Below are 13,873 nucleotides of genomic sequence, written 5' to 3'. Positions count from 1 at the left end.
GTTCCATTTATTACTATTCCACATTCTATCATGTAATCCAGTTATGTCAGAAATTCACCTCTCTGTCTGTTAAACTGACGACCACGGACACCTTGTCTCAATGTTGTCTGAAGTCTTACTCGTCTGAAAGGCTTTGGTTGACTACTACTAGTATCTAAGAAAAACATTAAGATAAAAGAAAAGCAAGTGAAAAAATGAGAAAGCATTTATAATGATACAAACTAATTACTAAATGAATGAATGAATAAGATGCAGACTTGTCCATTTGTTTTCAATTCTTTTTTTCAAACAATGAGGAACATTTAACAAACCAAAAAAGGGTAAATGGTTAAACAACAAAAAAAGCAGCACTTTGAGAGGCTAAGCTGGGAGGATCATTTGAGCTCAGGAGTTCGAGACCAGCCTGGGCAACACAGTGAGACCCTGTTTCTACAAAATTATGAAACAATTAGCTGGGCATGGTAGAACATGCCTACAGTCCCAGTTACTCAGGAGGCTGAGGCTAGAGGATCATTTGAGCCCAGGTGAGGTTGAGGCTGCAGTGAGCCATGATCAAGCTAACTGTACTCTAGGGAGACAGGTGAGATCCTGCCTCAAAAAAAAAACCAAAAAACCAGGCAGACCGAGACCCTATCTCAAAAAAAAAAAAAAAAAAAAAAAAAAAAAAACCAGAAGTGCTTGACTTTTTTCATTCATTCACTTATATTAATAAATATTTACTTGTTGACTACCCATGTATCAAACATAGTACCAGGTGCTGAGAAATACAACAGAAAACAAAATATCAAGTCCCTCAGCAAATAGCCTAAAACAGAACACAAATTATATCTGATTCTTCTTTTTCAGACACCCCAAACGCAATCATTAGCAAATCATGAATGCTCAAATTTAAATATATATCCCAAATCTGACAACTTCTCACAACCCTAACTCTACTATCTCACCTAAGCCATCACTATCTTTTCCTGACTTACTGCAGTAGCCTCCAAAGTTTCTTGTTTCTGTTCATTATTCATTTTCAATCTCTTCTGTACACAGCAGCCAAACTGATCAGATCATGTCATGTCATTATTCTGTGTGAAGCCCTCTAATAGCTTCCGGTATCCACGACAGCCAAGGCAATTACAATGATCTACTCAATCTATCCTCTTAACATATCTCCTGCTAGTCTCTGTTCTCACTCACTGTGCTCCAGTCACAGTGGCCTCCTTGTTGACCCTGAACACAAGCAGACACACTGCTGCCTTATGGACTTGGCATCTATTAATATTCTCTTTGATCTAGTACACTCTTCATTAAGTAACTGCACAGCTTTGATCCCTTTCTTCTTTCAGATCTTAAATGTCGCCTTCTCTTAGTGATGCTTCCTATGAAGGAACTGCCTGCTACACTGTCAAATATCTGTTGACCAAATGAATACTCAGATGGGGGAGGTACAGTTTTACATTATCAAATAAATTTAAAGACATCGTAATTTCATATTATACTTTAAAGGAAATAACAACCATATTTTCTCATACAAGCTCTGATAAGATATAACAAGTGCTAATTCTGTTGAGGAAAGCCAATTTTTATGGGACATCAAAATATAACTGGGGGCACAGAACTTCAGTAATCATTAATATGATTGTTATACATTTTTAAAGCCTTACTGCGTATGAAATGGTTCCGTAATTTACATACATTATTTTAAATCCTGATTGCAAGATTAGTTATGAGTATCCATATTACATAACATATAGAAATTTAAAGTTACCAGATATGAAACGGTAGATATTAGGGATAGTAGCCAATAGGTTGATGTGTCACATCAAAGCAGCTGAGAAGCAGGGGAAGAGATTTTGGGATAGCAAAGTTCTGTGATTTAAAAAAGTAATAAATAACTGAGCACGTCTGCCATAAAATCTGAAGGTTCCATGGTAGAGTTTGAGAATTACCACTGTAAACAATTAAAAATTAAAATAATCAGACTGAATGCCCAAGTACTATATATCCTTAATAATAAAGGTAATTCTCTGTCTAAAAATTTGAGATAGATGAGCTGGTATAGTGTATTGTTTAACAGCGGGGTCTCTGGAGCCAGACTTCTTCAGTGTAATCGCTGCTTGTCCCTTACTTATTAGCTATTTGACTTTAAAGAGGTTATTCACCCTTTCTGTGCCTCAGCTTCCACATCTATAAAATGTGGATGAATATCTACCACATTGAGTTGTGAGAATCAAATAAGTAAATATAAGTAAAGGGCTCAGAATACTACATGATACACAGTTAAGTGTTCAGTAAATGCTAAATGTTATTCTAAAAAATAACTTCTATTACAGGAATAATACGTATTTTTTTTTCAAAATTAACTTCAAAAATTTGAAAAGCCAAACTCTGAAACTGTTTACATCAGTAAATTTCAAACAATTTTTTTAAGCAACTGAGCTCTTACCCCTTAACTCTCCACATCAAATCTCATGTAGAAACCCAATATGTAGAACAAATAAAAATGGAGCTGCTGTGGTTCAAACAGAGGCAAGAGGCCTGGAGTGCCCTAGCACTCCTTAGCCTCTCTCCCAGTATACCCATCCACTACAACCCCTGTAGCACCTCTAAAAGACCCAAGAGCTCTACAAAACATATGTTGACAACCATTAGTCTAGACGAAACATGAGTGAGCTATTCTTTTGGGATGGATCCACCATGTCCATATTTCTTATTATTGATGCCAGAATATTCTTAGAATAATGATTTCAATACAAACCAAGTTCCCTTTAATAATAAAATTTCTCTTTTAAATAAAGCATTTTAAAATAAAGGAAAAAAGGATTATTAATTTGTTACTAATAAAGCAGGGTTTTCACAAACAAGTTTGATGTATAAAAATTGTATTGCAGTCAAGGGCAGGGACTCACCTACAGATGAGCTAGAAGGAGGATCCTGGCTGGTGGAGGGGAGATCTGACTCATCAGATGCTTGAACTGGCTCTTCTTCCTGCTGGCTATCAATTTCTAGGCCTGCTTCTGAACTAATACTAAGGAAAAGAAAAATTAGAAAATACAAAACTGATCCTACAGTCAATCCTAAATTATATCCACTCTTTTAAATCTATTTTATCACTTAAGTAATCCAGAGCTCCCTTAAACAAAAAATTATAGACTGATTTGGTCACCATATATATTTTTCAAAGGAGCAGGGGGGAAAAGAGCTCAAGTTGTTTTTTCCTCATTCCTTTTCTCACTATGACATGTTCCAATTTTAGTTTATGATTTTCCTCTTCTTATGTTTCCTTTTTCCTTTTGACAAGGATGTTCACATTCTTGACATTCATAAGAAATATATGGTCCAGATTTTGATAAATCTCAAAACAACATTTTAGGAAAGCACAGTACTAAAAAGTTCACAATAGTCACACTATTAAATAGTATACCAGTAACTAAACCAGGGGCTCTAGCCCAGATGAGATAGGCTATGGGTATGTAAAATTCCTGGCTCAGTGGCTACATCCATCTTTCTCTCTTCCATTCAAGACACAAATGAGGGAGACAGTACAAGAATAACATGAATCTGCTCCAGTTTAAGTCATGTGAAAACTTCAGTACAAAATGACTACAAAAATTAGCCAGGCATGGTGGCAGGTGCCTGTAATCCCAGCTACTTGGGAGGCTGAGGCAGAAAATTGCTTGAACCCAGGAGGTGGAGGCTGCAGTGAGCCGAGATCGCGCCACTGCACTCCAGCTTGGGTGACAGAGCGAGACTCTGTCTCAAAAAAAAAAAAAAAAGAAAACAAAATACAGCTTTGCAGATTGTTTCTTGGCTAAAGGGAAACAAATGTAAAAGTCTGCTGAGACTAAAGCAAGCAAAAACAACAAAATAAACTTTTACCCTTCAGATTCTGCCTCCACAAATACTTCATCTCCATCATCACCTGCTGCTGTTTCATTTGTTGTAGATAAAGTGCCAGTGGATGTAGTCACCATTGGAACAGATTGAGAGGCATGTTCCGAAGCATCAGAGGTGGTGCTCTCAGTAAATACAGTCACTTTAAAAAGACAACACAAGAAAAAGAACTTTAAAACTTTGTGGTTTATCACATTTTTAGCCAGAAGATATTTCATAGGTTTTCATTTTACCAATAAAACAGAACCTACTACCTGCCTTTGATCCCTACCTGGGGCTGCCACTTGTAGTGGAGTAGTGGGAACACTTCGGCCACCTGACTCTTCTTCATGAGCTAGGAACAGGGGTGTTTCGTACATTCCTAAACCTAAAGACAATTCTGAATATTAATGAATGACTGAAAAAAACATAAAATTGTCAACAAGCCAGGGATCTGAAAGAAAAATATTAATTATTGGAGATACACAACTTAAAGTCCACAATTTAATTATTCCACCAAGCAAAAATCCATCTCTCAAACTTTTATTTTTTATTTTATTTTAGAGACAGGGTCTCGTTCTGTCACTCAAGTTAGAGTGCAGTGACACCACCATAGCTCACTGTAGCCTCAAACTCCCGGGCTCAAGTGATCCTCCCACCTCAGCCTCCCAAGGAGCTAGGGCTACCAACACAGGCTCAGCTAATTATTTTTCATTTTTGTAGAGACAGGGGTCAGTCTTGTTATGTTGTCAAGGCTGCACCTGAACTCCTGACCTCAAGTGATCCTCCTGCCTTGGCCTCCCAAAGTTCTGGGATTACAAGTGTGAGCCACTGCACCTGGCCTCAAAATTTTAAATACAATTTAAAGACATCCTTTAAACTTTCTAACGCTAAAGTACCCTTAAAACATTAGCTAAAATGCTCTTAAGAGTTTCATACAAGCTAATTTTATTGAGTATCCAACTACGGATGTTAATTACTTTGTAATTACCAAGGTTACTAAGCTTAGTAAGTGTTGGCATTCCAATTTAAGCCTAGATGCCCAAGTCTAGGAAATTGTATTAACATACAAAGTCACAAAATCACATAACATTTTAAATTTACAAAGTCAACTTACAATTTCATATAAGAGGCCTTCAGTGTTAGAATTAATATCCTAAACAAGCAGATGTTACATTACATGACTTTTAGGAGGGCTAAAGATTGAGCTTATTATAATAGTAATACGCATTCTCTATTCATTTACCAAGTGCCAGACAGCTTCCCAGAAATAAAGAGGGTAATATGAATTCCAACTGAGGATTAAAAGGTAATCAATTCCACAAATAGCATAATTCACATGTGGAAAACTAGCTAATTCTACTACTTAATGTAGTGGCCATTTTATTCCACATATTTTGATCTTTTATTTTTTGTTTTTTTAAGTAATGTTAATACAAAAAATATAACTAGCCTTATACATTTAATTAGGAATGTTACAAGTGTCAAACTGTAAACAGAAAACATGCTGCATTCCTTCCAACAACTTTAAAATGGCTAGTAGTACCTATATTTATTGGTTCAACACATATTCCTGAATACTTAAACTACGTGTATGACATTACATCAGGAGCCAGAAGAGATACTAATGTAAAAGCTAATCCTTATGCTCAAATAAATTAGAACTTTGTTGGAAAGATAAGATGTAAGGCAGTGCTTAATAAGTATACTACAGCATTTTAAAAAATAAATTAGCAAACAGTATCAATTTTAAAAATATTTATATTTGCTCTTTTTTCCCCCTTAAATCACATCTTAATAGTTTATTACCAAATACATACAAATTCAGGGGAGCTAAAGGTTTAACTATTTACCTCCTTGAGAAGCAAGCTGGCCAAGATCAGAGTGACTAGAACTTGTTTGTGGCATATCTTCAGGTGGCCCAAACCGGAATCTAGGGACACCAGCAACCTGTGGCGAACTAAATGGACAAAAACTAATTTAAGATGAAATTTAAAGTTAACCTATTTAAACCATAATGGTGAAAGGAATATAGAAGAAGGAAGAATGAACATCAACAAACTGGGAAGGAAACAGATTGAAAATAAAATCTATTTATTTTAAAGGGTTTCTTACTTATAAAAATCCTTTTATACTATCAGCTGTCAATGAATTTAGTAATAAGAATAACCTGTGATTTATATGTAAATAACTTTCAGCTCTCCTGAACTATGCCTCACATTTCTTGAATGTCTCAGATATCCTCACATAGATAAATTGAAAGCAACACAAACTCAACATGAAACATAACAAAAAGAGTTAGAATGAAGTCACGAGACAAAGTTTTATCTTAGTTTTCATTTAGTCATAGAAAAATCAAGTCACCTGTCTAGCTTATTAAGAGTTCACTAGCTAGCTCCCAAGGTTTAGGAAAATTCTAATATTAGATAGCTAAAAACTTGCTTTCTTCCTTATCCTAATAACACTATCATTTATCTTTCTGCCTATAATTCAGGACATAAAACTTAGCATTATTTAACTCTGCCTATCTTTCCTTAGCTAGTGAGCTATTAATGTCTTTAGGAAACATGGAATTCAGGAAGTGGTGATTTCTAGAGGCACAGGGGTAGTGACATTTATATGAATGAAAATGCTGTTGATTGCTGGTACTCAGAATTCTGCATGTTTATTGGAGTGAGTCTCTTCCTGAGTGCTGACTTTCAGAAGGGAGGAGGTGAAATTGATTGGTTGGTTTGTAAAAATGTGTTAGCCAAGGTAAATTGTGGCTAACTGAGCAAGTTTAAAACTGGTTCTAACTGCCACATGTTACCACATCTACAGAACAATCAACCTTTCCCCAAGTTTGTAGAAATTTTTAAATTCTGGTCTTCAAATACATCCTGTTATGCAACTAATACCTTAGCCACGAATAAATGTGTATACTTTCACATGGAGAGCCTTTCAACCCTTTAAGAGGAGTGGTATAGCACAAGACTTAACATAGCCTCTACAGCCAGACTAACTGGTTTGAAACTAAAAACTGCAACTTCCTTGCTGTCTGACCTCTGGCAAATTTGCTAACATGTCTGTGCTTCAGTATACTATAAGATGACAACATTAATAATGTCTACTCTTATAAGTTATGAGGATTAAATAAGCTAATGCATGAAAATGCTCAATAAATGCTAGCTATTCTTTCCCAAGACTGAATTCAGTATCATCCACGTTAAATCATCTCATATCCTTTCTCCTTAGTTGTTGAAATAAATTACTTCTTCATTTGTATTAACAAAGCCTACCGCTTATTCCTCTATTATCCTTCTACATTGTTTACATTACAGTTAGTTGCTCATTTGCTTAGCTTTCACAAGAACACTATAAATTATGATCATTGTAATTACCAACACTTAATCAACAACTATAAAGCAATTTATCATGTGTAAGGTAATATCCTAAACATGTTAACACAAATTAACTGATTCACTTAATTCTTATAACTTATGCAATAGAAATTATTCTATTGTTACTCCCATTTTTAAAATGAAGGTGCTCATGAACAGAGAACCTAAGGAACTTGCTACTGCTAGTAAACAATAGAGTTAGGTTTCAAACACAGGCATTCTAACTCTAGAGGCCATGTTCTTAAACATTCTTATATTGTCTTTAACTTTAAAATTCTTGGTAGAAGTAACTGTATGTCATTCACCTCTGTATAATTTTCCCCAACAATACATCCTCAACTGACCTACCCCAAGTACTTATTAGTACACAGTAGAGAGGGACTCAACTAATAATGAGTTAACCAAATGATAAACAAACAGAGAAAGACTAAAAGTTTGATTAGTTACAAAATATGTTTCTCTTTCATTAACTTACTGAATTGCTTCAGCAAATCCATCAGTACGATGTGGCACCACAAGAGTTGGAGTACTTGGAACTGTTCTGTCTTCATCATCAAAAAAATGCTGTTGCTAAAACAAAGATAGAAAACAGAGTTAACAGGCAGAACACCACACATATGGACTATACAAGTATCTGCTCAAGAAATGAATTACTTTTACATAATGGGTAAGTACTTACCATGCCACCTATTCCTGGAGTCAACTGAAGCCCACGTCCTACAGACTGCCTTCGGGTCATCTGAATTCTCTGCGTGTCAAGAAAAAGGAATTACATTTGCTTTAAGAAACGAGGCAATGAAACAAACACCAAATATCAACAGATACAGCTTATTACACTGCCAACAAAATAGTTAGCAGACAGGTAATTAGGACATTTTCCTAGGAAAACCTGCCAAGAAATCACTTTTAGTCAATGACAAATTTTTAATTATAGTCTATAATATTAACCATTAAAAATCATTCTATTAACCAACAGATCAATTATTAACCAATACTTAAAACAAATCTATGATACCATCTTGTATGTAAACAAATTAATTCCTATTTCCTTAGTTGAAAGTGTTAGCAAGTATTCTTTTGGAGTTCAAACAGCAGTATTGTCTTTTAAACTGTTTTCCAGTTAAGACAATTCTAAATGGATAGATTGGATATATTTTTGTAGCCTCCATACATGATCCTTTAAGACTTTATATTTTCCCATCATGAAGTTATTTTCACTAGTGGTATTTTAGTAGAATCTATATTTGACAGTGTTTACACATACTATTTTATAGGGAAAAACTTAAGCTAAATTAATAGAACCTTTGTACTTTTCCTACTCTTTTTCCAAGTGCTTCTGATTAAGAGATGCCCAACCCTACTACATGCTAAATATAAGGGGTCATACATACCTTCATTAAACTTAAAAGTTAAAATATGTGATTACCAAGAAATGAGAAAAAATATTCTTCTGTTAAGTACAACAGAAATTCCTTTATCTTTTATAAATACGTGCACTGTAGAGAAAAGAAACCTTCAAATCAGATAATGGTGAGCTGCTAAAATGTACTTTAATTAAAACCCAAGAAAATCTTTTTCTTTTCTCACTTGAGAAATAACGAACAGAATTTTATTTGCTATGACTATAACCATTTCAATGTATACACAACTTTTAGTAACACTTGCCTTTCTAAACATCCCTCAGAGATTAGTTTCAGTTCAAAGAATTTTATAAAAATATGCCAAAATACCAAAAAGTTCATGGGATTGCTAATTTAAAAAAAACCGAGAGAGAGAGAGAAATACATAATGGAAAGGGAGAAAAGCCAAGATTTTTTTCAAGTTCATTTCTCATAATGACCAGTACTTTTAATACCTGAACTGGTGGTCCCAACTCCTGAGGTGGGGCATGAATGGTCAGTCTTGGGGGAAGTGGATGTGGTGGGCGTCTCGGTGACTGAGGTGCTCGAGGGGCCTGTCTTTCAGATGCTGATGATGGCTGTTGTTCTCTAGAAACCTCCTGAGAAAAAGAAGATTCTGCAGCACCTGTATTTCCTTCACCTACAGGAAAAGAGAAATTTATTTTTGAACTGCTGAATTTACCACAAAAAAACTTGGACAATCCCTAGAAGTATAAATCATGCCAACAGGAATGTTCACCACATGAATATTTTCAGAAGTAAAGTAGTGAGGTGTGATGGAAACAAACGTGGGCTTTATACCCAGAGATAATGGGATCTGTACTTATTCGCTGTGTGGCTTTGGGCAAGTCCCTTAACCTCTTTGAGTCTATTTTTTGGTTGGTTAATACAGCAAATGTAACCTCCAAGTATGGTTTTTCTAAAATGGTTTTTCTAAAGATTTCAGATAATGAACATAAAGCTCTTGGCTTGACATACGATAAACATTTAAAACACTAAAATTAAAGTAAACATTTAATAAAATAAAATAAAACTAAAGTTAACATTTAATAAATTTGGATGACATAATTTTAATAAAGTAGACAAATTACCTAAAGGTTAGACCACTAGAGAATCAGTGTAACAATCAAATAGGATAAAGACAGAGGAAAAGCCTTACAACTACATTTTAATCTTTTGGTTTTCCTGAATTTTGAATTTTAACAAATGTCTCTCAAATGTCTGGGTATTCTTCTACACACACTGTAGCAACAAAAGAAGCCATCTTCTACTATGAAAAGTTGAACAGGATGTCACAGAATTTCGTAGTTTAAAAGTCTGAGGTCTAGATTCAGATCCTTGCTCTAATACTTAAGCTCCTTAGCTACTTAGTAAACTATGTGACACCTCAAGTCACTTTACTTCTGCGATTAGGATTCTTCATTGATACCTAAACCTTATTAAGTTTACTACAAGAATTAAACAATTCAATACAAGTGCAGTTGCTTGAAATGTACTCAAATCCATCCATTAATTTTATTCAAGCCACTAGGCCTATTTTTGCTTGGTTGCAAAAATAAAAATAACAAAAAATAGGAAAAAGAAGGAAGGAAGTGAGGGAGGGAGGGAGACCTAGAGCAGCAAAAATTCCTCCCTCTATATTTCAACTATGTGATACACAAAAAATGTTTCTTAATCTACAAATTGTTTATAAATGTAAATTTTTGTTCAAAGTATATCAATTTCTCATCTCCCTTTAAAAGTAAGAATAGTATTACTTATTATATGGCTTCATATTCATTAATGTATTTTTCTCTTAAAAAATTTAAAAGTTTTAATTTTTGTCTGTTCTTTAGTTAAAATGAGAATATACCTTGCCCTTTTAAATACCCAGGCCTCTACAGAAACCCAGATACAGTATTTTCCCATTAGTCTAAACAGCTAAGGTTTTACTATGTCAACACTAATGATTTTGGCTTAGTATCAGTTGTTAGTTATCTATTATCCAGATAATCACTAATTCTTTAATACACATTTCAAAATAAAATTATTTTCTACGACTTCCATACTCTTTTAATGCCCACAACTTTTCAGTGGACCTCCAGGACTTACCGAAGATTTAACAAAATATATGCTATATTAATCCAAAATTCTTTTATTCATTGGAAAACCAGACCATACTGCAAAGCTCCAATAGCCCCAAATCTTGAAGCATGCAGCTTGATTAGACTGACCTCCTCTGGTTGTGAACTGCTGTTACAAGTAGTCCCTAATTTAATTTTTCCTCTTAATGGCAGCATATAGCATTTATAATACCGTAAGGGTTACAAAATGTTTGCATCTTACAGCAGTCCAATGAGGCAGAAAAGAGTACAATGACAGCACCTAACAATCATAAATATAGTAGACTTTTTATGAGAGCACAACAGTCACAAAGCTAGAACAGGGGCCAAACTCTTTTTACCAATTCGCTAAATAAATTTATATATTATAATTAAGTGCAATTCTAGTTTAGAAAATACCAGAGATATTCAATTCAAAAAAGGCTAATAAAAATCTCACCACTGTTTTGAGAATCAGCAGCTCTTTGATTACCTTCACCTCCACCCATACTTTCTTCTGTTTCTGTACCTGGATCAGTCCCATCACCACCCTAAAAACAAAACGTGATAACATAATGCTCAAATAAAATAAATATGTTAAAAAAAAAAACCGGACAGAATAATTAACCAAACCAAACCACAACACAATAAAAACAAATAAGTAACCATAACAACAAAAAACAAAACAAATGAACAAAACCCTCAAAGGTTTTAGTGAATTTCATAAGCCTTTCTATATCCTTGGAAAACAGCAAGTTAAAGAAAGCTCTTAGAAAGAACTGTGAATGGTCAAAATTCTAGCCAGTTACCTCAGCATCATCAGCTTCATAACCATCATTGCCATCGGCACTACCAGTTCCTTCATTACTATCTTCACCCTCGTCTCCCATCCCTGTGTCATCTTCATCATCATCATCATCTTCCTCATCCTCTTCATAATCCTAGTAGAAAGTTCCCCAGGCATAAATAAAAGTTTAGAATATGGCCCACATGCTCTGCATGTCTAGATGCCACACTTAGAAATTTAAGTGACTCATTAATCAGAAGATAGGAATTGTCCTGAGAGTTGTATGGGATTAGTACAGCAGCACCAAATATCACCACTGTGATACTTACTGGAATTAGTGCAATAATGATCAATTCTGAATTCTAACTGTTTGCAAGAGATTGCTCAAAGATAATATAGACCTCAGGTGTCAGCAAAATGTCAAGTGGTCCAGTTTAATTCTAAATTTAAACAGGTGGAGTTGAACAAAATGATAAAATTACACTATACCAGGAGCTTTTAAAAAAATATTGCTTTATTAATCTAAAATGAGAAGCTGTCAGTATAGGATTAAACCCCAAAATAAAACACACAATTTGACCTTATATATATAAAATACACTTTATATATAAAAAAAATGACAAAAATGAACTATGGGGCTCCAAGAGGAAACAAAAACAATTCTTGTTTCTTCTTTTTATCTCCAGAAACCATAGCACTTATATTTAAAGCCATACAGTCACTTATCAGTAAGACTTAAAATAAGGTCTAATTGAGAACAAACCCTAAAAGACTCATCAATCATCAAAAAAACAAAATGAAACAAAATTTTAAAAATGGGCATTCCATCACTGGCTCTACACTAATTTTCATTATAAAATGTTGATTTCTGAACTAACTAAGATAGAAGAAAAACAATATAATAATCTATTTAAGCTGACTGGGAACCAGAATTTACAGCCAATGCATTAGTATCCCAAGGATTTGAGCACTTTCATCCAATAGTTTAAAAACACTAGATGATTTCAAATCAAATTTACCTCATGTTCTCCATCATTTTCATCATCATCCTCTTCTTCATCATCACTGTCAATTACAATGACATCATCTCCTTTGCCTTGACCATCCTGGGATGAAGTTGTTGTCTGCTGATCTGATTGAAGTGGCCCAAGATCTATTTGTAGAGACTGAGAGGTTTCTTCACTGTCTTCCATAGGTGTATAATCTCCCTGGGTAACTCCCTTTAAAAATAAAAAAGGTAAAAAAGAATTAAGAGCCCTATAAACATACCTAAAACTATATGCGAGGTATTATTATAGGTCAAAGTGAAGAATAATGAGTACTTATGGACTAGCAGCATTTAATTTAATTTAATTTTTTTTTTTTTTGAGACAGAGTCTCCCTCTTGTCACCCTGGCTGGAGTGCAATGGTGCTACCTCAGCTCACTGAAACCTCCGCCCCGCTGGGTTCAAGCGATTCTCTTTCCTCAGCCTCCTGAGTAGCTGGGACTATAGGCACCACCCCCCGACGTCTGGCTAATTTTTTGTATTTTTATTAGAGACAGGGTTTCACCATGTTGGCCAGGCTGGTCTCGAACTCCTGACTTCAAGTGATCTGCCCACCTTGGCCTCTCAAAGTACTGGGATTACAGGTGTGAGCTACCTCAGCCAGCTACATTTAACTTAAAAAATGGTATTTCAAGTATTTTTGAAGAAAGAAGATGAACCTTTGAGTTTCCTTAATGTCTTCCTATAGAAGAATTATCATAAATCTTATTGGTTAATACTCCAATAAGAAAAAGAGAAAAAAATATAAACAAATATTTGTGCATTCAAAACTACTAGTGTGATATCATATATCAGTGCTGTGAGACAGGAATATGTCATGTAATTTTAAATTTCTTAGTAGCCACTTAAAAACAGGTGATTAATAATATACTTAACCAATATATCCAAAATATTATTTCAACATGTAATCAATGTAAAAATTATTAACCAGATATTTCACATTTTAAAATTTCTACCAAGTCTTCAAAAATCTGATGTATATTTTATATTTGTATCAATTTGGACAGCCGTATTTCAGTTGCTCAATGGCCAGTGCGGTTAGTGCACAATACAGCTGCAGACCAAAGTCAGAAAAGAAAAAAAAAATACTCATGGGTCTGCAATGTTTAAAGAGAAGGTTTTCCCAAACTAGAACTAATTTGCAAATGCAGTGAATAAATAAGCTATTACCATTGTCTTTTTACAAAGAAAAGCACTGAATATATAAGTTATTATCATTGTCTTTTTACAAAGAACTTCTTCCCTCCCCAAAACTCCAATTATTACAAGCCTTCAAACCAAAATAAATATATCAGATACTAAATAATTCCTTGCTCA

At 34.4% G+C, this 13,873-nt stretch overlaps 1 protein-coding gene across 1 annotated transcript in view; it reads right to left on the bottom strand.

Moving 5' to 3' along the window:
• Nucleotides 1-13,873, bottom strand: part of TPR (translocated promoter region, nuclear basket protein) — a 61,517-nt gene that overhangs the window by 749 nt on the left and 46,895 nt on the right. The window contains exons 41-51 of the mRNA XM_024245851.3: nucleotides 12,529-12,729; nucleotides 11,532-11,663; nucleotides 11,183-11,273; nucleotides 9,097-9,281; nucleotides 7,921-7,989; nucleotides 7,717-7,811; nucleotides 5,715-5,821; nucleotides 4,154-4,249; nucleotides 3,868-4,024; nucleotides 2,898-3,016; nucleotides 59-154 (exon numbers count right to left, since the gene is read on the bottom strand). Coding sequence (XP_024101619.2) covers nucleotides 59-154; nucleotides 2,898-3,016; nucleotides 3,868-4,024; nucleotides 4,154-4,249; nucleotides 5,715-5,821; nucleotides 7,717-7,811; nucleotides 7,921-7,989; nucleotides 9,097-9,281; nucleotides 11,183-11,273; nucleotides 11,532-11,663; nucleotides 12,529-12,729 — 1,348 coding nt within the window. The remainder of the gene's footprint in view (nucleotides 1-58; nucleotides 155-2,897; nucleotides 3,017-3,867; nucleotides 4,025-4,153; nucleotides 4,250-5,714; nucleotides 5,822-7,716; nucleotides 7,812-7,920; nucleotides 7,990-9,096; nucleotides 9,282-11,182; nucleotides 11,274-11,531; nucleotides 11,664-12,528; nucleotides 12,730-13,873) is intronic.

Source organism: Pongo abelii, chromosome 1 (genome assembly GCF_028885655.2).
Source record: "Pongo abelii isolate AG06213 chromosome 1, NHGRI_mPonAbe1-v2.0_pri, whole genome shotgun sequence".
Taxonomy (NCBI): domain Eukaryota; kingdom Metazoa; phylum Chordata; class Mammalia; order Primates; family Hominidae; genus Pongo; species Pongo abelii.
The sequence above is the reverse complement of the archived record's forward strand: the minus strand, read 5'-3'. Positions and strand labels throughout refer to the sequence as shown.